The following is a 26,647-nucleotide window of genomic DNA, read 5'->3' as shown; positions in this document are numbered from 1 at the left end:
AGACCTTGCTTTCTTGTGAGAATCCCTTTGTGCAGCACCCAGCATGGCCAAGTGTGCTGGTTATCTCCAGCGTTCTGCAGATAACCATTCCTCTGTGTTGTAGTGAACAAGAGTAAATGGAGCACAAAGATTAGTTGGAAGTTTGTGTGCAATACAGACAAAAAAGTGAGAAAAGTTTGAAAATAGGTGGGTGGATATGAAGATCATAGTGTCCTTAACAAAATAAAGGCTCTGAGTAGAAAAGGTGTGTGAGCATTGTGAAGAGTTCCTGGCTGGGATAAGTGATTCATGATACCAAAGTACAGGAGATAACATAGTGTAGGGGCAAGACCATAAACTCTGGAATTGAAATACCTAGGTTTGGATTTTGGTTTTACTATTTATCCAAGCTGTATCTTTGCACAAGTTGGTAAGTTGTCACTTCCTAAATTCTCATAGTTTTTGACTGAAAAATGAAGATGATAATTACTGGGATTTTGAGAGGATTAAATGACTTTAATAAATGTGCATTCTCGTATCTAATTGTGCTCCTGAGTAAGTAGTCCTGAGTTGGAGATCCCTTCTGTACAATATATGAGCACTCCATTATCTTGCTTCCATTTGTCTCTGAGTTTCATTTAGTTTAGAGTTATTCCTCACCACAAGTCTAATGGACAAACAGTATCAAGCTATGTATAGTTCCCAGGACTACCATGCTGTTTCTTCCTTCTTGACTGTGCATAAAGTATCCTCTTTTCTTGGAATGCTAAATCCTGGCTGTGACTACCTTCTGGCTGTGACTACTTTCTTTGCTTGATTAACTACTAACCTTTTTTTTTTTTTTTTTTTTCAAATGAGCTATATCACCTCACACATCAGCCTGGATTTGATCCTCTTTCTAGTACTTGCAGAATCCTTTGGTCCTATTACACCAAGTTATTACCTCTCCATTTTATGATTGTTAGCTCCTATATGTAGACTTTGTGGCTTATTTTTCTTTCAATCTCCAACGCCTGTCACAATTTCTGGCACTAAATCGGGGCTTAAAAAATGTCTGAAGAATAAATATTACAAAAGAAATGGAAGGCACATCCTCATTGCAATTTAATTCAGTAGCAGTATTTGTAATTCAGAAATGGAGTGGAAGAGTGGAGTACAAAGCACAACTAATCTATCTTTGATTCCTCCAGAAATACATGGTAACAAGTTAAGTTTTGGGGTTTTGAGAGAGGCCATGCCCTAAAATGACCCTTCAGCAGTTCTCTAAGTTACTGTGAATCACAGTTTCGGAACCCACAGAACTGGTGACGTGTGCTGTTTGTCCTCCACAGACCTGCCATCGCTGACACCTGGTATTCGCTCTCCTACCTTTACTATAGCGCAGTGGGCTGTCTGGGATGCATCGCTGCTGGAGTCGTCATCAGCTTCATAACAGGTTGGGTGCATGGGTTGCTCTCCTTGGGGCCAAGGAAGTCATAGGTTAGACTCATGCACTGGTGGGGCGGGTGGCTGTCTTACTGGGGTGATTTGGGGTTCACCACAACAAGCCCTTCTTCTCAGAGAGATATATTGCCTCTCTCCAAGTTGACATGAAAAAGCATCCCCCATATAGTATGAAAAAAAGGTTTTGTTTGACACATGGCCCTCAGAGGCCTGCCAGGAAAAATCCTTTGTAATGTAACAATCAGTAAGGCAGGTGAAATATTAGGAGGGATTCTTTTCTCCTTCATCTCAGTAAGAGACTGGGGTTTTTCCCATGACCACCTCACTCTGTCATGGGTTAGTCTTTACCAATCTGTTATCTAAGCAGAGGAGTCTTAGTGACGCTTTGGCTTATGTTGGCCTTTGGAGGCCACTCCTCTAGGGTCATGAGCTCTTCACAGGGAGCAGCTTCACTGTCAGCTATTTTTGTCAGCAGTATTTACTACCTGTACTTTGAGTCACAGTCCTTCTGTGGTTCAATGTCCTTTTTATACCAAAGCCCATGAGGGATTGGTGAGGGAGGATGGGGTGAAACAGGCCCACTGTAATTTTGCTACTCTGCTTCCTTGGAGTATATATTTTGGCTGAATAAATTATTAAGATACTCTATTTTTCCACTACCTATAGATACCGTTAGGCCATGGGAAGTCAAGATTCCTATATAAAACATAACTCTGGTGACTGTGTACTAGAAACGTGATGTGTGAGTTCCAGTGAGTTATTACTCCAGGCAAGATATCACCAGCTATTCACTTAAATTTAAGCCAATCTTGGGTGATAGGAATAGATTCTAAGTTTTGTAACCTCACCTGCTCATGTAGTAACAACTCCCCAATAGCTTTATGTAAGTGGACTCAGATGAAAGGTTGTTTATATACTATGTTTAGATTTTGCCTCAGTCCCCTGACAACTGTGGAGTCTTCCTTATTGCTAGTGGGATGCACCTAGACTTACTATCAGTCAAGTGGTCAGGCCCTTTAGAAGACAGCTAAAGTTTTAGCTGTGTGGTTCCAAAGCAGGAAATGTGTGCACAGAGAACCCTGTGGTTTGCCAGTCTAGTTACCTATTTTCCAGAAGCACATTGAAATTAACAGGTTCTTGTGTTGATATAGCAGCACTTATGTTACATTCAGATGGAAAATTCTTTGCCATCTTGATCAAGAACAACTGTGCTGGTATCAATCCTTATGTTTTCTTTTTCCACAAATGGCCCAAATCTTAGTGAAATACCCTTACGACCAAAATGGAACACTTTATCAGAATGTAATGATGCCATCCCATCACATTTTTTGGAAGAGTATTCATCCTCAGCACCAGATGTTCTTGCCTCCTGGTGCCTACCTTCCAAATGAGGCCCTAGTTCTATCTTGATACCTTCAGGTCTGCTAACTAAGGGAACTTCACACACCTTCTCTAATACTCAATGAATCTTTTAAAAAATGTCTTAAAATGTTTAATGTTTGTAGGACAGGGACAGTGTGAAAGACCAGAGGCCTGTTGTGGGCCTGCTCATATGTGTCATATTTTACCTTGGTCTTGCTATTTGTCATGCTTGGTCTTATTAGGTGATAATTTCAATTCTGCTTCTTCCAGAAAATGTAGCCCTTCAAACATATGCTGTTCATGTTACTCATATATGTTGATAAACAGAATTGTGTCTCTGTGGATCAGTACCTTCAGACAGTTTATATCATTAATCGTTCTCTGTATCAGCTGCTAAAGGGTGATCTTGGCTCACGATACACTTTAAAGTCTTAGGTATTACTGGTAAAATGCTACTGGGCAGCTAAAAGTTATTTTCTTTTATCACTTTAAACATGCAAAATAAAAATAGCATTTTCTAAATCAAGAACATATATCTTTGTTGGTTTATCAAGTGGCCAGAATATCCCACTATGAGAATACATTCTGTAGATTTATGCTATTCTGTTTTGCAGTGGGCAACAGTTTGTACTCATGTGAATCTTGACAATTTTTATTCCTCATTTATCATATGACTGCAGGTCTCAGCTATAAAACCTTTAGTTCTCAATTCATTATATTTATCTCTTAGGCCAGGGGTCATGAAACTAAGGGCCAATCTGGCTCACTACCTGTTTTTATAAACAGAGTTGTACGCACAGAGGTCAGGAAACGTTCCCAGTTAGGGGCTGGACAGTACATATTTTAGGCTTTGCTGGCCAGAGACTGTTGTATCATAGCAGGATTTGATGGAATGGGACATTGAACAGGTACATTTTAGTGACAGAACAGGAAGTGTCAAGAAAGTCTAGAGTAACTGGAGGCAACATGAGAGCTTTGCTTGTTCATGATGCTGAGGTAGAAGGAAGAAGAAACAGTAGAAATAATCTGTTTAATTTTACAAGTATTGACTCCGATGCCCTCTAATATATCTGATTTGATTGAAAATTGAGAGCTTTCCTAAAGGAAGAAATTGTATAATTTCTGCAACCTCCTCTGTTGGCCTACACAGGGTACTAGTTGAGTTTTCCATAATGATTATTTAAAATCATTATTTAAAAGAAAATAGGTTGTCTTTATCTATTTAACTCGATAGCTGTGAGCTTGCCTGACCTGATAGTTTGTGGATGTTTAAAAACTGCCACCCCTTAGAGCGGTTACCAATTTCAGCCTATTAACCAGTCAGCCCAGCTTTTACCCTTATACTGAGAAGTAACCTACTTCTCAGGTTGACAATGCTTGAATCCTTACAGGGAGGCCTGGGAGTGTGCAAGCACCTAATCCATCTGTTCTTTCATTACTAGGTCACCAAAGGGGCAAAGATATTCAACCAGTGCTAATTAGACCGGTTTGCAATTTATTTTGCTTTTGGTCTAAGAAATACAAAACACTGTGCTGGTGTGGCGTTCAACATGACCGTGAGACAGAGCAGGTGAGCTGATGTTTGAGCTTCTGAAAAATATGCATGGGCTCAAAGGGATTCCTTTTTTGCCCATTTAAACCACTTGGAAGGGTGGGCATAGGGAGGGAAGGCAGTGACTATTAGAACTTTAGAGAATCTGGGTTTCAACTTCAGTTACCTCAGCTAATTAGCTTTTAAGCATGCCATTATTTTGAGAGGTAAATGTGCCTTCGGGCTGAATTGTTGGCATTGCAAGTGATCAGTTTCCAAAATTCCTTTTAACCCCTGTGAAGGAGAATTCTAAGAAAAACATGAAAATTAATTACAGGGAAGGAATAAAATAAGGGTCCAGTCGAGTGTAATGGTGAAAAGCATGGGCTTTAGAGTCAGCCCTGGGTTTAATCCTGGTTCCACGTCTTACTTTCCTTGGGTAAGTTACTTAACCTCTCTGAACTTCAGCTTTTATCTGAAAACTGGGGGGATCATGCAGCACAACCTGGATGCAAACATCTCTAGTTCCGTGGAGCATGAATATAAAATAAGATTTATTGAAGGAACTTAGGTAGGCAAGCAGCAGGATGCACATACCCCCTCCTGCTCACCCCCGGCTCTCCTTATCCCACTAAGAATTGTGTTTCGGCCAGGAAGGGCTGGGGACACTGTCCCAGTACTATTAAGGTCGCGTCAGCCAGAGACCACCAGGAAGAACCTGTGGTCAGACGGCATTGGATGACTGACTTGATGCAGCCATGGGTGGGGGTACTACAGGGAACCAGGAAATGCCAGCCTCTACAAGAGGGAAGATGGACATGTATTTTGGGTTTGGGTTCCCGCTGCAGGATTCTGAGAGGGGTCTCAGAGAAGTGGGAATGAATATAAAGCTGTCTGGGGGCAGTGTTGGCAAAAACCAAAAACAAACAAAACACACCAAAAAACGAAACACTAATCACTCAAGAGTTATTATAGTATTTGACAACTAACTGTAGGACGTTGGGAAGAGCAATGTTTCCCGTTACATTTGGTCTTATGGGTGTCTGTCCTCTCATCCTGATTACGGGCAGGCATATGTTTCTATTCCTTTTTTAATTAGGGCTTATTATCATTTTTTAAGTCCCAGACATTTCATTCTTTTAGTACTCTAGGAGAGGGACTCCTTACCCTTATTACGTCACCTAAGTTGTCAGTTGCTCTCCTTCCCCCAAACACCATAGTAACATGGACATCCAGTAAAGCTGAGTTTAATAGTTACTTGACAGGAGCTCAGAATGAGAAGGAAATATATTTTGCTGAGAAGGCAGCTGTTTGAGCAGTATGTTGTTTGGATACATGGATTTTAAGGATGTGCTAGAATGAAAGGATCACATTATTTACTGGTTTACAGACTTATGTTCCTGAGGAAGAATTCCCTGGAATAAATGATTAAACCTGTTGATGCAGTCAGCTTGTGTTCTCAAGGCTGAGTTGAGAGTCAGGCAGAATACTTAGCATGTCACTATTGGGCTCCTTTGCCAAAGACTATCATTGAGACGCCTCCAGGGGCATCTGTATGCAGGTACCCCTTTTATGGTCAAGAGGCCTTACTATTTATAGGAAAGAAGGGGCTGCCACCATCTGAGACACCAATTGTCTCTCCTTGGGAGTAGGCTTACTACTGTGTCATATTACTACTGTGTCATATTACTATGTCACAGGTTTGCTGTAGTAAAGGAGAAATTTACATTTCTTCACACAAGACATATTGTAAATATTCACTAAATTGTTCTTTCTGTTTTTATTATCATCAAAATAGGACCTACATAGATGGAAGCATCAAAGTTATTAGGAAGTGCCTTGGGTCAGAGTTATTTGTGTTGCTTTCATATTTATGCATTATTTTTTCGAAGGGGTAGTCCAGGAAGATTCCCTCAGTTTGATTTAAAATACATCAAGGCTATCTCACTAACATGTGTCTTTCCATTTTCCTCAGGAAAATCTGGAGAATAGCAGTACCTGGAAACAGGGGGCTGAATCTGTCTTACAGAATGGTCTCAGGAGAGAAAGCCTGGTCCATGTTCCAGGCTATGATCCCAAGGACAAGAGCTACAACAATCTGGCATTTGAGAAGATTACCCATTTCTAAGGCAACACGTGAACGTGTGCGCATGTGTGTGCAGGCACGCGCGCACACACACACACACACACACACACACGCATAGATACATATACTCCACATACTTCTTGCCTATTGGTTGGCAGACTTATGTAGTAGCCACTGCTAGAAGACAGGGATGTCTAATGTCTATTTATACTTATTTATAACTACCAATAAAATAACTGTTCCCCAGGACATTCTTTGGAAAACCCAAACTTTCAGGTGAGAAAAAAACAGTCAAGCCTTAAGTGCCTTGGCGGCTTCCTTCTTGAATAAATTAGGATTGTATTTCATCATCGTACTAGGAATCAGTCTCTTTGCTTTGTGTCGTATTAGATTTCTTTTTTTTTTAAACCATCTAATAGCTTGGAGTTTACAGGCCGAAGGAGGAAGGGGGTACGCATGTGAAGTGCTTCTCTGTTACTGCTGATAAAGCATGGGAAGGACATCCACCCCAAGTCCCATACCGCCCACATTTGTACACACATTTCATATCCCCCATCCTGCAGCTGCAGTTGGAAGACTTAACTGCTATTATCACACACCTTTAAGTCCGCTTCCTCCTTCCTGCGAATACAGCTGTCCTGACACAGCCTTAAAAATAATTTAGCTCAGCACAAGAGAGACTGGTATGTGTGATTATTGGGAGCAATTATAATAAATACTCTTTTCCCTTTGTACTCTCAGTGTAGTATTTCTTTTCCTTCTTATCACCTTGCAATGAAAAATGGACTCTGTGCTTAACAGGAAGTCTGAATGAAGTCTTTCTCCAGGGCTGGGTGAAGAGGAAAGGAATGCTCTATACGAGGCTGTTAGGACAGAACTGTGGGAAAAAACCTTGCAGATATCTTACCAACCCACAGGAGATTTCACTAGCCATAGGGACTTCTTCGGTGTAAAATACCTTGTCAGCGGGATTTATACTCTGCTCCTTCAGCTCATATATGCAAGCTCAGTGTGTTCCATTAAGCTAAGGTGACAGAAGTAAAGATCTTAATAGTTGAACTCTAGTAAATAATGCTTGCCTTCTCTCCTTCCACTCTCAAATAAGAAAGAATAGAGGAAAAGAGAATTGGCTGTGGTTTACAAGAGAGATGAGAAAAAATATATTGGAAAAAAGAGGGAAGAAGTAAAGAGGGATACATTTGGGAAAATTTCTGAAAATGAGAAGGAACAGAATTTCTAGAAACATTTTTGAGATCCAGCAAGCTAATCAGATGCTGATTTAAAGACTTGTGAGTGGAGAGTTGCAATTATTTTCCCAATGACTTAGCAATTGGGACATTCATAATTAGAATCTGGGCCAAATCTCATTGAGGTCTCTCTCTCTCTCTCTCTCTCTCTCTCTCTCTCTCTCTATATATATATATATATATATACATATATATATATATATATATATATATCCATATATATATATATATAAAATATATATTCCAAATCATATATATACATACACACACACACACACACACACACACACACGAGATTTGGAATATATTTCAAGATTTTGAACTTTCACTTGGAATTGTACAGAAACAAAATGTACCATACAGTCTTTCATGTTACACAAATTCTCTCACAAATTTTGCTCACAAATTATCCTACAGCTATTTTAATACCTTCTAGGTCAGTACTGGGAAGTACTAGATAAGTAGTGAAAAGTACTAGGTCAGTACTTTCCCAGAAAAATTTTTAGGATCTTTTCTTTTTCAGTCACAAATTTCTTACCTGGAATGTTGCCAAAGCATAAAATGACTTACAAATGGAATATACTATTATTATTATATTGTTATATATACCCTCCCATATTCTTCCTAATTGAACAAACATACAAAAACCTTAGGCTTCAGGTGGAGAGAGATGGGAAGGCACAGGAGCACCATCTTCCACAGTGTGTACAAACCAAGTTTGGTGTATAGTGAAGCACAAGGGAGCTGCCGTGTTTCCCCGAAAATAAGACCTAGCTGGACAATCAGCTCTAATGCGTGTTTTGGAGCAAAAATACATAAGACCCGGTCTTATTTTGCTATAATATAATATAATAAATATATTAATATAATATATTAATACATATGATATATTAATATAATATATTAATAATTAATACATTATAATTAAAATATATTATATTATATATTAATATATAATATAATATCATGCAGGGCGTCATGCAAGGTCTCAGCTCCCGTTCCCCGCGTAAGAACACAGGATATGGTGAGGCCAAAAAGGAGCACCAATGGAGCCATGGATGGGGGGTTCATACCACTATATGCTCACTTGATGGCTGGGCTGGAGACACAGGAGCCACATGATCCGCAATCTGCCATCCGCTTTTCTGCCAACCAACCAACTTGCTGGCTGCAATCTGCCTGGCTAACTGCAACCCGCGCCTGCTAGCTTAGCCACGGCAGTTATATTAGTGGCTAATGGCTAACTGGTTACAGCTGATGGCCATCTACTACCCCAGCCAGCACGTTTCCTAGTGAGGCCGAGAGCCTGGAAACAGCTCTCTGGGATACTGTCCCCACACTCCAGCCCCCAGGGTCTCCCTTCACAATCTATGTGATGAGCATCTCCTGCCAGGGGCCCTGTGCCATATTAGCCTACAGACACCTACGGGCACAAAGAAATAGTATTCTTAGGAATCAACAATGGCAAATCCCTTCTATCTGGGAGGATACATGCTAACCTTTTGTCCTGGGAAAGGAGGGTTGCTGCTACTGCACCTTTCCCAGTTTGTGGTACCAGACCTTTATGGCAGTGCTTGGGGTCTCTTGCATAGTTTCAACATGTAACAGAACAGGAGACCCCATAATAGGCCGTAGGGATAACATATAAGTTCCCCGCAAAATTATCCCAGTATCGGGACCTCCATATACCACAGTCACTTGCGGTGGCCACTCAGCCACCACTCCTGGCGTCACTTGCAAATCACGGGTCAAACCAGCCCCCCATGGGACTATCAGGCCCAACCATCGACAGTGGGGGCTTTTGACCTGCCAGGGCCAAGTCCATTTCTGCTGTTCCCCTGCTTTCAAGCAAGTGGGTGGCTGGCAGCAAAATGTTCCCATTTCTGCCGTAGCCTGGCTTTAACAGAGTCTCACTTGTGGTAACCTGCAACTGAATGGGAGCGGCCATTCAATGTAGCAGAGCTTCTACTGGTGCGGGCCCTCCCTTCCGTGGTCTCATTCAGGATTCTCAAAACGTCCTATAGATGTGAGGCCCAGTCATGCATCGGGGGAGGGTGTTTAGACACCCAGAGGCCTTGTTTCAAAAGGCGGTTGTAGCGCTCAATCATGTCAGCTGCTTGTGAATTGTACGGGGTATGAAACAACCACTGTATGTCCATCCTGGCAGCCCCGCGCTTCACTTCTTGCCCCGTAAAATGAGTACCCCTGTCACTTTCAATGATTTGGGGGTGCCCATAGAGGGCGCACAGCCATGTAAGAGCGACCACTGTATGCCGCTGATCCGCAGCCGGACACGGCCAAGCAAACATCAACCCCGCAGCAGTGTCCACCTCTGTGAACGCATGTATTGCATTGCGGGCCTTAGGCAGGGGTCCAATGTAATCCACTTGCCAGAGAGTAAGGGGCACCTTCCCTTGCGTAATCTGCTGTGTCTCCCAGGGTAGCCTCCACCATTGGGGACTGTCCTGGGCACAGACGACACAGTCATAGAAGGCATCTGCTATCTCCTGCCATTTCAAGGCAGACCCTAGCATCTGCTCACCTGCTACATGGTTCGGCTTCCAGCGTGCTGCAATTTCCTATGCAGCCAATGGGCCACATCAGTGGCAGGGGCCTGTTCTAACCATCAGACCTGTGCTAGGGCATCTGTTTCATCACTACGGGGGAGTGACCTGTGATATGCATTATGGTCACCTCCTTTATCTGCCCTAGGTCCCAGAGTTCCTGCCACATGACTTGACCCCACAGTGGACGGTGTCCTACCAACCAGTTTTGGTGTTTCCACGTAGGGAGCCACAACATTAGGCCCCGGAACACTGTACAGCTGTCAGTACAAATAACTAGGGGCCCAGGCTCGTGGCTGATTATCATCCACGCAGCCCACAGCTCAGCCCACTGGCTACTCTGGCCCATTCCAGTATCAAACCAAATGGTGTCTGTTTTGGGCTGCATACCAATAGCCATCCAAACGGCTGCAGCTTCCAAGCTAGAACCATTAGTAAAATAGGCATCTTTAAGTACTGGGGGCTGTCCTTCTCTGTAGGGCGAAGGCTCCAAGTCCTCCTCCTAGGCAGAGCACTTGGCTCAGCCTGGGCTACAAGCTCCACACGCCCCAGGACATGTTGTAGCTCTGTGCTCAAAAGGCTTGAACTAAGGGTACTATGTTGCTCCAAGTAGGCACCCCACTTGGCGAGGGTGGTGGTCTGTGTCACCTCTGTTTTAGGTCCCTGGGTCCACGTATGGACCCACTCCTGGATGGGATAGGTTGTTTGAACCAACGCCTGTGCTGTCCCTGTGATGGCTTCTGTGGCCACTAGGGCTGCATACACAGCAGCCAGCTATTTCTCTAATAGAGAGTAGTGGACTTCCGTTCCTTTCCACAGTTGGCACCAAAATCCCACTAGCAACCAGAGACGCTCCTGCCATTGCCAGAGGCCCAATCATACCACTCTTGGGTTACCTGAACATCAAGTCCAAACAGGTGACCAGAGTCTACTACTTGCAGAGCCTGTGCCTGCTGTACTGCCCATTTTGTGGAAACAAAGCCTTGCTCTATACCCTCTGTCCAATCCCATGAGGCTCTCTTTTTTTATTATGTTATACAAGGGCCTTGCCATTTGTGCTAAATGAGGTACAAAAGCCCACCAATACCCCAGCAAACACAAATACATCTGCAGTTGGGAGACCTTGGGAGGCCGGGGAAATACTTGTATTTTATCAATAATCTTCTCAGGTATGACCTTTTTCTTACCCTACCACACAACACCCAAATACTTGACAGATAAGCCAGGGCCTTGGACCTTTCCCTGTTCACTGCCCAGACACATGACTTCAGGTGGCGGAGAAGAGAGGGACCTGCTTGCTCTAAATTTGAAAGAGAATCAGATGTTAGTAAAATATCAACAACATAGTGAAACAAGGCCACAGAGGATAGGTGATACCACTGTGCCAAATCCTGGGCTATGAGCCCGTGGCAGATAGTGGGGTTGTGCAAGTATCCTTGCCGCCTGTCCCAGGTAAAAGCAAACTGCTCTTGACACTCAGGTGCAATATCAATGGAGAAAAAGGCATTTGCCAAGTCCACTACATAGTGATACGTTCCCAGGCAGACAGTCAGAAGATCCATCAAATCGTGAATTGAAGGTACTGCAGCGTGCAAAGGTGGTGTCACCTTATTTAACTCCCTATAGTCCACAGTCATTCGCCAGGTCTCATATGGCTTCTTGACAGGCCATACTGGGGAGTAAAAGGGACTGTGCGTAGTCCTCACAATATGTGCCTTCTCCAATTCAAATATTGTACGACCAATCTCCTCCTGTCCTCCTGGCAGGCAGTACTGTCGCACTGTAACCACGCACCAGGGCTGTGGCAACACTTGAGGAGGGTGGTAAGCATGCCCACGTGTCACTGTTCTCACCACCCAGATCCAGACACAGAACTCTCCAACGAACATCTGTAAACTGAGGCCATATAGCACGTCCTCTCCTAGAATATATTCCGGGATGGGGAGACATATACCTTGCAGGTGCGGGGTGGAAGCCTTCCTAAACCCAGTGGTAGGGAAATAGCTTGTATAGTCACAGTCTTTCCCCCCATAGCCATCAATGCAGACTGCTGGTCCAGGGAACAGTTCTGGGTTCCCATAAACAAGACTGCAGTCTGAGCCAGTGTCAACTAAGGCCAAAACCCTCTGCACATTAGAAGGGGACCAATGTATGGCCAGTTCCACGTGGGGCCTGTGGTCCCCGCTCATCCCCTCCGACAGACCGGGTACCTCATCTCCTCTGGTAACCGCTCAGCTAGAACCTGCAGGACCCTCTCCATGCTGGCTGGAGAGCCATCCATGTCCTCCTGTCCCTCCTCGGGGTTCCAACTTATGAAAACAGTGACTACCAGGTACCACACACTGTGTGTGGGCCACAGGTTCTCCCGCCCAGAGTCAGACACCATTCCTACCTGGCCGGAATCCTGCACACTGCGCCAGGTGTCTGAGTGGGTGGTGGCCTTGGTGCAAGATGTCCACAACCCTCGGAGCCTACAGCAGCAGCAGATTACCAAAAGAAAGGAGACGCCCGTCACGGCCAACAGGGTGGCGCGCCATCCAGAGGCTAGAGCGGCCCACCAATTTACCAAGGAGTCACGTTTCTCCCAGGCAGACCGCGCCTGCCATTCCCGGCACAGCTCCTCACGGGCCTCCCGAAGCTGAGCTTTCACACACACAAACTGCCTTCCTCATCATTTGGAAAGTTTTGGCCGGCCCCATACCCTGCTTGCTGCACCATGTGTCATGCAGGGTGTCATGTGGGGTCTCTGGTCCCGCTCCCCACATAAGAATGCAGGATATGGCAAGGTCAAAAAGGAACACCAATGGAGCCATAGATAGGGGAGTCATACCACTATATTCTCGCTGGCGGCTGGGCTGGAGACACAGGAAGCAGGAGCCACATGATCCGCAATCTACTGTCCGCTTCTCTGCCAACCAACCAACTTGCTAGCTGCCATCCATTCTGCTTCTCTGGCAACCAACTTGCTAGCCGCAATCTGCCGGGCTAACTGCAACCCGTGCTTACTAGCTTAGTCAGGGCGGTTATATTAGTGGCTAATGACTAACTGGTTACAGCTGATGGCCATCTACTACCCGAGCCAGCACCTTTCCACGTCGGGCCGAGGCTGGAAACTGCTCTCTGGGACTCTGTCCCCACATATAATATAATACCAGGTCTTATATTAATTTTTGCTCCAAAAGAAGCATTAGAGCTGATTGTCCGGCTAGGTCTTACTTTTGGGGAAACTCGGTATGAAGTGCAGAGTCAACCGATTCCGCTAGTCAGAACACTCCTCTCCTCCCTCACCCCTTCCTAGGAATGTCAGCTCAGAGTTGTGTCAAGGTTGCTGGTGCAGTGTAACGTCTGTCTAGTACCAAGTTCAATCAAAGCCAAGGAAATGAGTTCAACTTGTGGCTATTTTACCACAGAATGACCAGGGATATTCTCAATAAATGGGACTATACCTGGTGATTTCCTAAGAAGGCCTAACATGTGCCAAACTTGATGCCAATCTCTGTCTTTTAAACATAATCACAAATATTGGTAAAAACGATAATGAATGACCTCAACCCCTCTTTTACTCATACCGAATGAATCCATTTTGACGACTGCCATTCTCTTTGTCATCACTTAGAGAAAGAGGTGCAGCTTATTGACTGAAGTGAGGGATTGGAGTTAAACAGCTTCGGTTCAGACTTGAGTTCTGCCATATATTATCATGGTAAGCTTGGGCAAGGTTTTTAAGGCTTTAGTTTATTCACAAATTAAAAAGAGCAAAAATTGTCTCTACTAAATAGGGTTGTTGTGAGGATTTACAGAGGCAAATCATATATTCTAGCTAGCACGGTCACTGGCCCGCATGGAACATTCAATAATTGTTAGCATATGAAGAAAGGAAGAAAATGGTACCCATTACAATATTCATTTAAGTTAAATTGATTCACTTTTTCTCTTTAGGATTTCTAAGATACTGGCTTTGTACATGCATTACTGAAGTAGTTTGAGAATTAGAAATAATAAGATAAACATAAGGTACAAATGAAAAGTCATGCCATAAGTGTCCAAACAGCAGCCTTTTTAATGCCAAGTTTAAATAAAATATGATATTTCCGGAGAGTCTTAAATTCTTGAAAAAAGAAAACAAAAACAAAAACTACCGTTATAAAGATAGGCACGTTTATTACTGAAAAATGCAATATTCATATCTATGATTTGTTAATTACATTTGTAAATGTAAACCTTGATAAGTAGACAGCGTAATTCCAGTTTATGACTCAGCACACAGTTTAACGCCACTGCAATTCTCTAAAGGGTAAGGGAGGGAGGGCTTTTCCTTTTATTTGATTCAAATAATATTTCTTGAATATAAATTTCATTATTTTGCAATTGTATAGGGTTAGACTATTTCATTCTAAAGAGAAAAAGAAATAAAGCGCAGATCAGGGGGGGCTTATAAGCAGTATTTCAAAGAGATTATTGAAATAGTTTTTTGGTATTACAATCTTAATCAAACAATATTACAAAGATCAGAATAGAAAAAAAAGTAGAGGAATCTCTCTCCCTTTAATTGTTCTCTTAGAAATCAATTGTTTTAAAATATTACAGAAATTTTAGTTCTCCTACGTATATATATTTGTATATTTAAAAATCTCATGTGTTCAATCCAATATTACAAGGTAGGTAAGTTCACTATAGAGTTAAACTCTTTTTGTCAGCACTAATAACCATGAAGTATAATATATTTTAAAACAACTAAATTTGTAATTGATATTACCAATAATATATATTAAAATGATACACATTTTCAATTAATCAATGGTAACTCATAATTGATAGTACATCACCTAATGGGTTTTTATTTGTAACTCTTGGAAAGAGTTAATGTTACTATTTCCTCCTCCATTCCAATCTCCTGACCAAATCAATCTAGATTTGCAAACATCTGTGTGAATAACAAACACAAGACCATTTTTCTAATGTTGTACTTTTTGTGTTTGAAGTATCAGCTATCTTCAGAAGACAGAGTTATAAAAATTTGGCTACTTAATCACAACATTACCCTTACCTGGAAAGTCTGTATATCACTGGTTCTCTTACTAGACTCATGACAAATCAGAAAAATAATCCTATTTTATGACAGAAAATGTTAGTTGATAATATTTCTGTATATCGATAGGAAATTTAAGATATTTTTATATATCCAAAATTTTATGCAGCTTTTTCATAGAGCCCTGGAATACTAGAATGAGTATAGCGATATAATTAAGATATATAATTATTTTAGTTATTTCTTTTAAAAGTAAGTTCCTATTGAAGTGCATTCAAATGATCAATGTGAATATTTTCTATAGGGTTAGGAGTAGGATGCACAATAGTGGTCTACTCGAAAATAATTTATATAAACTTAATATATTAAGGTAGGTCTACCAAGTGACCAAGTAAACATATCTCAAAATAAGGTTTGACATATTATACGATTTCTTTTTCAGTGTTTTGTATAGTGCCTGTAATATATGGGCTATCAAGGGTGTAGGACAAGCATGTGTGCACACACGAATATACGCAGAAATTACCAACAAGAGGGTTTTAAGAGTTAGTAGGTTACTATAAATCAAGAAAAGCAATATATAATCATGATATCTTTTATGGACCTTGACTTTTTTGTCCTTGGGAATTTCCAGAAACAGCAATTCATCTGTTTGGGTTTTTTTTAAATATTAAAGCAAAGGTGTACTCAGATGTTCAAAACATCCAGTTAGTTCCCAATTACAGAATCTGTTTTCACACTTTAAAAAGCTAAGAAGAGTTTCATGTAATGTAATGATTTAATGTCCTAATGCAACTGCCATGTAAGAAAAACATGAGTAATTCTTACATTGCTTATTTGTTACAGTATAATATAGTCGGAAGTGTAGAGAACTGAGTAATCAGGCAATGGTATTGATTTGGAATCAACATTATAAATGTTTATATACCTTTATTGTTTATTATTTTTAAGAATGCTGACCTGAAGACATCAGCTTAAAAACTGATTCACCCTATTTCAACAGATCAAAGCTTCCTTAAATCGGCTTTCAAATTTCTTATGAGAGTCTGGAAGGAATGTTTAATGATGAACAATAAGATATATCTATATCTACATATCTATATCAATAAAGAAAAAATATTTATAATCTTCTGGCTAAAATATGGTTGCAACGTAATTTCTCTTGTTGAGAAAAAAAGAGTTTCAGAGTGGAGAAATCCACTCTGTTTCTTCTGGCCTTCCCCATATCCACTCATTAATTACAGGACTCTAACAGGTCTTTTCTACTTGAAGAGTACATTATAGAGGCCAATAGCCACATAGTCCCTGAAGGAAAAAACAGCCTGTATTTTTAAGCACTTTTGCATTTTTAACATTGAAAACTTACACATTTATTCTTTAGTTGGAGGTTTCACTGCAATCTAAGCTTACTAGATTTAGCGTTTTAAATTCTTAAATAGATAAGGAAAGAAAGAAAAACAAGGAAAAAGAAAAACCTTCATTTCTTTTGAATGTTAAAAGATGAACTAAACTGCAGTTGTTTTTCAGTCAGGAATAAGACAGGGTGTGTGCACAGCAGATACTGAAATAAGACCTGCAAATTGGACGCTTTTGCTTTAGTAAGAAAGACCCTACCATCTCCAAAGTACCTCCACCATTCCCAAACCATTGCTTCTGCAATTCTCTTTGCCATCACATTGTTTTGACCATTCAGCCCCTCTCTTTCCACTTAGAAAAAAAAAAATCATCAAAAAAAGTACACTGGATCAAAATCAGTGGGAAAAGTCTGCTCATACTATTTGTTAGGAAAGAGATTAAATTTGACCTAAAGTGTTCACCTGGTAGTGAGTGGTATGGAAACTGACAAAATAATTATGAAGGTTTTGAGGCAGCTTGAGGATAGACATCTACATGACAATTATTTCTGCGAGGAATATCTAAATAGATCTCATTAAGTTTTGTTTTTCAACTAACAATTTAGGAAATTTTTGCTTCTTGGAAACTAAAGAGCAGAGATGCTGTTTTTCCCACACAGAGAATAAAAATTGCACTGGAAATAAATATTCTGAAAAAGTCAAAATCGGTACATGCCTGAAAACCTTACCTGCTTCTTTCTTAGGAAACATACAAAGCAGCATCCACATAGCTGACTAGTGTACTCTAGACTTCCACTTTGGGCCAGCTGTGCATAAAACAAGAGGCTTTCTATGGGGAGAATTGTGCTGGGCCCCACATTAAGCAGTAAGATTAAATATCTAGGCTTCTTCTCCCTGAGATAGACTTTGATGGCACAAGAACTGGATCTGGTCCCAAATGTGAGTCTGTTCTTTACCTGTCTGCTTTCATTTCACTTTCCTAAAAAAGATGCCTTAACGTGGATGTGGCTAGGATGCAGTGGCTATAACTGTGTTCTCTAGAAAGAAAACCATCAAATGTGGTCATGGGGGTGGTATTTCAGATGAACCCAGATGGCAAGTTCAATTGAAGGTAACTTATCACCATTACAAATACAGAAATACCAGCTATCAGGAACCCAGTTTAGTCAATGATTCAAGAAGCTAGAACCCAATCAATCTTCTTGGACTATGTATTGTTGGCACATTTCATTTGGAATAGAAGTGCCTGTAGTAAATTCTCACCTTTCCATCAGAAGTTGGGTTTTTCAGGCCTTTCCAAAAGGTTCTTTTCTGAGTTACTGAGAATACCAGGAAAAAGATATTAACTAATTCCCTGGATATAACCTATGACTATTCCCAAAGCCTGTTATAATACTGTGATCTGAGAGAAAATGGAATGCAAATACCTGATGGCCATAGTAGGACTGAGTTGGGCATATCTGAGAGAGAGTAATTGTCCACTGGTTTTTACACACAAAAAAAGTATGCATTCTCTCCTCTCTCTCTCTCTCTCTCTCTCTCTCTCTCTCTCTCTCTCACACACACACACACACATACACATACACACACATCACACACTGGGCCTATGTCTACCCTGCCCCCCAATTGACAGACAAATCAATTCAGCCATATCAGTTCAGTAACTCATCAGGTAACTTGGATTTTCAATTTTGACCATCAAATGGAGAAAAAAATGGTCAATGTGGTAGTCTCTTGTTGACGGTTGGCTACAGTGCGTCTACATGTCCTCTTTCCTTACATGTCCTTTTTCCTTGGCATGAACTGTATCTATGCTAAAATTCCTGTCCTAAGGAGATTTTGATGATGATTAGTAGAGACAGCTCAAGTGTGAAAAAAAAAATGCTTCTGTGCAATAGAAGCATTATTACCCTCATAAGAACGAAGCAATCTTCTTCTCCCATCCATCTCCAGCACAAAGCACTATTAGGATGAATACAATACCACATCTGCACTTGCATGTGCAAATGCTTTGATGATGACAATTAGTTTATCAGAGGGCAAACATCAGGGGAAGTTCTTGCAAGAATAGGAAACTAGGGCCTTGTAGAGCTGAAGAATGAGCAGTCCCCTCTCTCTCCCCATACACACTCAACATATCCCAACTTAATATTGAAAAATCAAGCAGCATTAAAGTTAACATGCACATTATAGGAAAAAAATATCACATGATAATTTATTGAGTGAAAAAGGTTTCTTTTCATTCCATTCTGCAATAGATTGTGCTAAGAGTTGTTCTGGAAGAATGTGCAGCATTTGAAAGTGGTACCTCATGCAGTCACTCAGCAGCATTTCATCAAAACATGCATGCACAGATTCAGACAATTACAAACTATTTCTGTTACAATCTCAAGCAATTTCCCACACACAACACTGTGAAAGCACTTCAGTTTTGAACAACTTGTCAAGGTTGACTACATGCATACATATATTAATTTGCTTGAAAAGACAACAATTTAGAATATGAAAATATATAAGCAGCATTCATGTAATACAGGATTCCTGAGAATAGTGTGTGCTATATAAATCTTTGAGAAACAATGTGCATTCATATGAAAATGATGGTATAAAACATTTCTCTAAACTAAAGCAGTGTGAGCTACAACTAACATACTCCTAAGGGCTGTCAGTATTTTTGCTGTCAACGATGATGAAGGCATAGCTAGATTCTACTACATTGTTTCACAAAAGGAAAACTTTTTCATTTTTTCTCCAATTTTCCATTAGTTTCAGAAAACATCAGAGAAGGCATTGTCTAAATCAATGTCTTATAATTTTTTACTAAAAATATCTTTCTCTTTTGATATTTTTTCTCTCTAGGCAATCAATATGATTTTAAACCTTGATGGTGGTTATATAAAAATAACTCAGCAAGACAAGAATTCTCAGAGGTACGGTTATCATTATTCTTTGCTCTACCATAAGACAAATGTCTTTGCCTTGTGTTCTTAATTTGGAAAAGACATAAATGTCAGGTTCATTTATGTCTTCAACAGGCATAGACAGTATTTATTCTCAGGCATGTGTATACATTTAAGTGACAAAGGAGAGGAAATGTAGATGCTATAAAAATGAAGGAGTTTAAAACTCCTTTGTAGAGTTAGGGGGATTCGTTGCTCTGAGTAACCAGGTGGCAGCTACAGATACTGTAATCTGATTGGAAGAGCCCCACGTGGCAAGGGCATCTGAGGGATGTTTAGAGCCTGTGGTCCTCCCTCTTGCTCAAGATCAGAAGGCAAGTAGGGAAGTGAAAATTTTTGACAAAACCAAACCAACCAACAACTATAACCTATCAGCTTTTCCCGAGAAGAAGGAAAATTAAAAAAAAAAAAAAAATAGTGTTAGAATTATAAAAACAGCTTTCTAGTCAGAGAAACTATAATTTTCCTGCGAGGGGAGCCCTAGTATATATATGAGGTTGGTGTAAAAGTAATTGCAGTTTTTGCAATTATTTTTAACCTTTTAAACCGCAGTTACTTTTGCACCAACCTAATACAAAGTAGCTTTAGTTCCCTTGTGTTTAATCAGGTCTTTATAGATTTTGGAAATAATTGTGCTTCGTTTAATTGGACAAAAATTAATTGGAAAAATAGTAATCATAATAATCACATATATGTATGACTATGTTGCGTATGTGTTATTCTTCACCCCATTCCCAGAGCAGGAAAATTGAGAGCAGCTTAGCTTTACAAGGAAAAGTGTATTGATTCTTACTGCACATTTCTTTAATTCAACTCTTCTGTATCTCCCATCCTGCCCACCTAGCTTATGCCTTCACCAGACTTTCTGTAGTTGAATATCCACGCTTCCACCTCCTCCGTGAAGAGTCATACTCACAGATACAGAGTTGACACTGAAATAGCAACTCCACAACAAAACAAAGTGATTTCTTTCACAATTATTTTGCCTTTGTTTCTAGAGAGTTTTCAAACATAAACCAAATCAATCTATCAAGGAAATAATAACAGAAAACTCCCTTCAGTGATGAAAACAAAGTATTGATCAAAAATATGTGTGTCATTTTTACAAATAATATAAATTTATGTCCATGCATTGTGTTCCTTAGCTCATGAGCAAGAGTGCACATTATTGGAAAAGCATAAGAGCTGCAAAGCATCCGGCTCCTGTTTTCCTGAATAAACAAGTCACATTGGCTTAACTGTGTAATTAGTCTCAGAGCTGCATAAATTGTAACTTGCATTACATATAGTCAAGGTGCAAAGTTACAAGGGAAACCAACATATTTACAGCATTTCAAATTATTCTGCGAGAGTCGATGTAATAAATCAGCAAGGGAAAAATTAAATATACTATAAAACAGCCTTCCACAGTAAAATATGAATTAGTAGTGTTCTAAAGGATATGAGAATAAACACTTATATTTTATAAGTATGTGGGTCTATTGGCATTTAGTAATAAAAAAAAAAATCTGCAACTGGTTCTGCCAGTGATACAACAGATTTGAATGTAACCGATGCAATGGAATGTTATTTCAATGAATGGTATTCTTTTTGGAATCTCAGATTTTTGGTTTGACGGCTAAAGGTGATGTGCAACTCTTCAACTGCATAGTGAGTGTGGAGCAGCATAAATGCACTGTGGCACAGTCTCAGCAAGAAACGAGGGACGTTTCTATAAACCTGTAAGCTGAGGACATGGAGTCCTGGCAGCAAAGGCAACGATCAATGGAAGTCATTTCTTTTAAGTATCTCAACTCAACCTAAGGTTTCAAAGTCAGACTACGAGGACAGTGAAGGCTGCGTGATACTTTAAGTCCTGCCTGGCTCATGGGCATTTACATGGAAATATGTCTCTAGAAACCTCACCATCACCCTTCCTATTACCCTGCAGCTGATGGAAGTTGAAGGTCTCCAAACACACAACTCCCTGAGGCTGGTTCTGAGAATTAGATCCTGGCTTCTTGCAATGTCAACCTAGCCATTTTTTTAATATCATGAATTGTCTTTTTTCCCCCTAGAAGCCTGGATATTCCAAATCCCAGAGATGGGTATGATGCATTTCCAAGTAGAATATTATACATGTGATATGCCAGGTATACTTTTGTCCTAGATCTCACCTAGACTTTGCAGTTGCTGTCATTGTCACTAATGGTCTTGCCCTCCTGGGCAACAGGGGTTAGCTAAGGCCATTCATGGTGAACAGGATGACCACTTTTTCTCCGCTGTTGCTGCAAATGCTCAAGTTCAGCCTCATACATCATTTCTTGGACTAAGTACTTCTCCCGTCGTATTCGGTCATACAGGTTCTTTGGTACATCTGGAATCAGGTATGCAATGAATGACTTGATCCCAAAAACAAGGTGCTGCAAATGTGAGAAGGGAAAGTACACTTTTCAAAGATTCTGAAATGCTAATCATAAATAAAACAGAACAATCATGAATAATGTTGCATTTGCCTTACAGTCAAGCATTAGAACTCAGTATGTGTCATCTAGAATATTAATATTTTCTAAAATTACACTGGGAATACTACTATTGCCTTATATCACATAAGTATTAGGAGAAAACAATTGTTTCTTCTTTCATGGACACATGTTGATATTGCCTTATAAACACTGAATGAATCTTAAATTCCCATCTATAAATCCTTATATAACATGCCATACTATTATGACATGCGTTGTTACACACAGATGAGAACGATTACATCCATTGAAAACCCATGTCCGATAGATGGTAATACACAGCCAACGAAACAGATAGAATATGGAGGGATTAGATTCAAGCTCCAGCACATCCATTTTTCAGAACGTCTACTAAGTTCTAGGTATATCATAACTGCTTTAACATTCTTATGCCTATTATATAATTCTTCCACGATAAAAATAGTCTGACAAATATGTATCTAAAAAAGCAGGGACAAAAATCAAAAGGTAGTGATATACCTGTGGTTACGAGTACAGATGCTGAATGACACTGCCTATGTCTGAACCCTACTGGTGTAACCTTATGTAAATCACCTTCTGCAACCTTATGCAAATCACTTGTGTAACCTCATGCAAATCACCTCCATTCTTTGTGTCTCAGCTCTAAAATAGTGATAATAATAGTATCTCTTAAAGGCTGGTATGAGGATTAAATGAGTAAATTATGTGAAGGGTTTAAAGGAGTACCTGGCACAGGATAAGTACTACTTAAATATTACCTCCTATTATTATAACTGTACCCTTTTTCTTTTCCCATGAAGAAGAATAGATCTTTCCATTTCTCAGAAAAGAAAAAAAGAAAAAAACTCTGAGCCTGATAGAGTTAGGATGATCTATGAAAAAACCCATTTACATAAAGGAGTTGTGACAATAGTCTCTCTATATGGAAAGGAATAATTTGAGGCTTTTAACTGAACTTGCAATATGTGTCCCAGGAAACTGCACTGCACAGTGTATCACAGTAAAGCAGGTCACATTTTCCCACAGAAAAACAGATCAGGTGTTCTTTCCTGGCTATCTTTTTCCTCTCTGTAATTTTGGCTATAGGAAACAGATGTATTCAAAGTTTTTCCACAGACCTTAGGGGTACTTTAGAGAACAGATACTCAATATATTCCAGTGCAAGCCCTTTATCTTGTATTAAGCTGGTTTTATGCTAAGCAATGCAATGATTCTGTAGCTTCTCCAAAATTTCTTAACAGGACTATAATCCAATATTATCGCATGACTCTGAGCATCCCAATCTATGCACTTTTTATAAAAGCATTTTCAGGTTTCATTGATTGAATTATACAATGTCTGTTATACAAATACACATGTGATCAACTGTAATTTGAGTTCATTGTTCAGAACATAAATTTCTCTATCCTGATGAATATAGATATAGACTCTTAAAGGATGATGAAAATCATCCTTTCCTTTTCAAATTTGGTTACTAAGATGCCCAAAACTAAGTTTTCAGTTCAAATGTGAGTAGCTTCTTTTATCTTAGTTTTCTGGTACAAATAAACATACCTTCTTACATTATTCAACTCGTGCTTTTTTGCACTTGTTATAGTCATTTCATTATATCTGAGCCTTTTACTGGGACATACTCAAGTCCTCTTTTGAAAGTCAGTGAGGAACTGATTTCAAAGGGGCAACTACTGTATCAGTTGGGAAAGCATTTACCTACAGTAATTTTACCAGTCTGTGACTAACCTCAAACACGATAATGAAGGCCAACCGAGCAGCGAGGATATGCCAGTATTGTAAGGTGAACTCATAGGGTCTGGAACTCCAAGGGGGACCTCTGTAGTCTCGGTATCTAAAATCCACAAAGACAAAAACACAAAATCGAAAAACAGAAACCAAAGTGTGGAGGCCCCAAATTTTCTTGATTTCCCAAAACCCCCAAATGACAGTTTAAGGATGCTTATTAACATGCATAGGGGAGAGAAGGCAAGAAGAAAAGATAACGACAATTTATAAGTCAGTACCTGCAATAACCAGACTTTCCCATACCAAGCTCACTCAGGTCAAAGAAGGAGAGGCTATTGTTGACATATCCCTTTAAACAACTGGGAGAAAAGAAAAGTATCATGTGATTCAGAGAGTCATAAATTTTTAGTTCAATTTCTACATAACAAATGACAGGATTTAATAAGTACCATGATTCCTTTCATTCTAATTATAAATTAGCATCCCAGCTGATTATATTCCCTAACTCCCGTTACATCTGTAATTGTACCTTACTGAGACAGACTCATGTCAGCCATTCCCCGCCAATAGTTTCGATCTTACCCTTGCATTCAGCTTACATTTATTAAGGGTTTACTATGTATTAGGCATTGTGATAATTATTTCCTATGGATTAAAAATCTCTACATACATGTTTTATAAATATGCATATATACTATTTGGTTAATTATAATTAAACAGCAAATCGATAAACATGTTTCTTTGTGATTAATTTATTAACTTACTCAATACATACTTATTGAGAATCTTAATTTGTTAGAAGAATTCTAGATGCTTGGTATTCAATAGTGAACAAAACAGGCAAATAATCTCTACCCTGGTGATTAGATGTTTAATTGGGATGAGGGTTGATTTTAAAAATAACCTTAGGATATATATTTTTTAATCTCCATCATATGGATTAAAGAGCTAAGGTTTACAGAGACTAAATTACTTTCTCTAAGCCCTACAATTCTCAAAATTTTTGGTCTCAGGTACCTTTTACATTTTTAAACATTATTGGGGATCTCAAACAGCTTTTTTCATAGGGGTATATCTACTGGTATTTAACACATTAGAAATTAAAAGTGAGAAATTTAGAAACTATTATCTAATAATTCATTTAAAATAACTATCAAATCTGTTAGATATTAATATAAATAACACATTTTAAAGAAAAGAAGCTACATTTTCCAAAAGAAAATTGTAGTTGGAAGGATGACATTGTTTTACATGTCTGCAAATCCCTTTAATGTCTGTCTTAATAGAAGGCAGCTAGATTCTCATATCTGCTTCTGCATTTAATCTGTTACAATATGTTGTTTTGGTTGAAGAGTTAAGTAGCGACTCTAGCCTCACAAAGCTTAGTAATGGGAAAAACGAGGACTATTTTAATAGCATTTCAGATTACTGTTGACATTTTTCTTTGGTATTACACCAAAACTCTTAATAAGGCCATTTCTTACAGTTTAATTGCAATGTGGAATGTAAGCGTATCAATAAAATTTTCATATGGATTTTACATATGAAATTTTACATATTTTACATTAAAATCCATAGGTCTATCTTGAACTTTTAATCCATTTTTTATCCATACATGATTTTGTAACATCAAATATGAGTCATTTAAAAAATATTTGTTCTTTGAATTATGCAGATCTTCCAAATATTGATATATTTTTACTATACACTATGAAAAAATCACAAACATTAATATCACCATTAATTTTTATTAGGAAAAATAATCTATAAATTCTTGGAAGTTTTTAAGCTCACAGTGGTAGATAAATGTTATTCAAAATTCTAATTTTTCACTTCAAAGCTTGAAATTTAGTAATGATGAACATACTGTAAATTATTTTATTTAAAACGACAAGCTAGTTTTGTGCATTTTATAAAAGAGTGTCTGCTAAATACTCAAGTCTGAATAATCATATTTTGTCAATCATTATTTTATGTTAAAGAAAGTTTGTTGAGTTTGCAACTCCAACAATCATACAAGTAGTTTATATATACTTTGCAGTTTGTCAAATAGAATGTTGAAAAGACATTTATTCCAGAGTACAGATTTGATAAAATTAACAGTTATTACTGTTTCATCAAGGACATTCTGAAATTTCTTGCTGGCACTTTTATAATGGTAACTATATAGGGGTGAGAAATACAATCATGACTAATACTCTTTGGTGCCACTGTCTTGAGCTATGCAAAGCCACCAGAAAATTTTATCCCCATTGCTTTTGCACCATCAGTGCAAATGTTAATATGGTAGAAAAAGGAAATTATGTCTTAGTATTATTATTAAAATAGTATCGACTTTATGGACCCTGAATGAGACGTGCAGACCACACATTGAGAACAAATGCCTAGGATAAACAATTGTTAGAATCTGGACTCCAATGCACATCTATTTCATTCTAAATCATGAAATCTTAATCATAGGACTGTACTGGCTTTACTTCCTTCTTCGTCCAACCCAGACCTAATAATTTATCATTTCAGCTGTTCTCTTGCCAATACCCTCCTCTTTATTGTCTTCGTATCCTTTTGTCACCTTGGTCTGAAAATTTCAAATCTATGAATCTATTCCCATTTAGCTGCTAAGCATACCTGGAAACAATTAAATAACAGGGTGACCTTATGTATCTGTGGTTTCAACTTCACATATACCCTCCACATCGCTTCTTGAAATTATGCTACATCCCTAGTCACTCAATTTGGAGAAAGGGTCAGGTGGAATCTACCTGAAAGGCAGGTCCTGAAAGTAAACAGAGCAGATACTCATTTTCTTCTGCCACTAGGTGGCAGTAAAGACACCAGCAAATAATATTTTTAAGGAAGAGGGCT

General features: G+C 39.3%; 2 protein-coding genes across 7 annotated transcripts in view; one reads left to right on the top strand and one right to left on the bottom strand.

Annotated features, from left to right (window-relative positions):
• The window catches only part of SLC5A12 (solute carrier family 5 member 12), a 38,501-nt gene extending 31,360 nt beyond the window's left edge, over positions 1 to 7,141 (top strand). Inside the window, exons 13-15 of one of the 2 annotated variants that reach the window (XM_019749184.3) lie at positions 1,311 to 1,414; positions 4,227 to 4,354; positions 6,291 to 7,141. In XM_019749184.3, the coding sequence (XP_019604743.3) occupies positions 1,311 to 1,414; positions 4,227 to 4,354; positions 6,291 to 6,443 (385 nt within the window). In that variant the 3' untranslated portion in view covers positions 6,444 to 7,141. Of the gene's footprint in view, positions 1 to 1,310; positions 1,415 to 4,226; positions 4,355 to 6,290 lie in introns of those variants that run through there. The other variant, XR_016018777.1, reaches the window with a different exon arrangement.
• An 11,624-nt stretch (positions 7,142 to 18,765) lies between these two features.
• ANO3 (anoctamin 3) overlaps positions 18,766 to 26,647 on the bottom strand; it is a 337,137-nt gene continuing 329,255 nt past the window's right edge. For all 5 annotated transcript variants that reach the window (XM_074336148.2, XM_074336149.2, XM_019749178.3 and 2 more), the window contains 3 exons: positions 24,061 to 24,141; positions 23,783 to 23,888; positions 18,766 to 21,958 (listed from right to left, as the gene is read on the bottom strand). In XM_074336148.2, the coding sequence (XP_074192249.1) occupies positions 21,776 to 21,958; positions 23,783 to 23,888; positions 24,061 to 24,141 (370 nt within the window). In that variant the 3' untranslated portion in view covers positions 18,766 to 21,775. The remainder of the gene's footprint in view (positions 21,959 to 23,782; positions 23,889 to 24,060; positions 24,142 to 26,647) is intronic.

Source organism: Rhinolophus sinicus, chromosome 14, assembly GCF_057876585.1.
Source record: "Rhinolophus sinicus isolate RSI-liver-muscle chromosome 14, RSI-T2T, whole genome shotgun sequence".
Classification (NCBI taxonomy): Eukaryota; Metazoa; Chordata; class Mammalia; order Chiroptera; family Rhinolophidae; genus Rhinolophus; species Rhinolophus sinicus.
The sequence above is the reverse complement of the archived record's forward strand: the minus strand, read 5'-3'. Positions and strand labels throughout refer to the sequence as shown.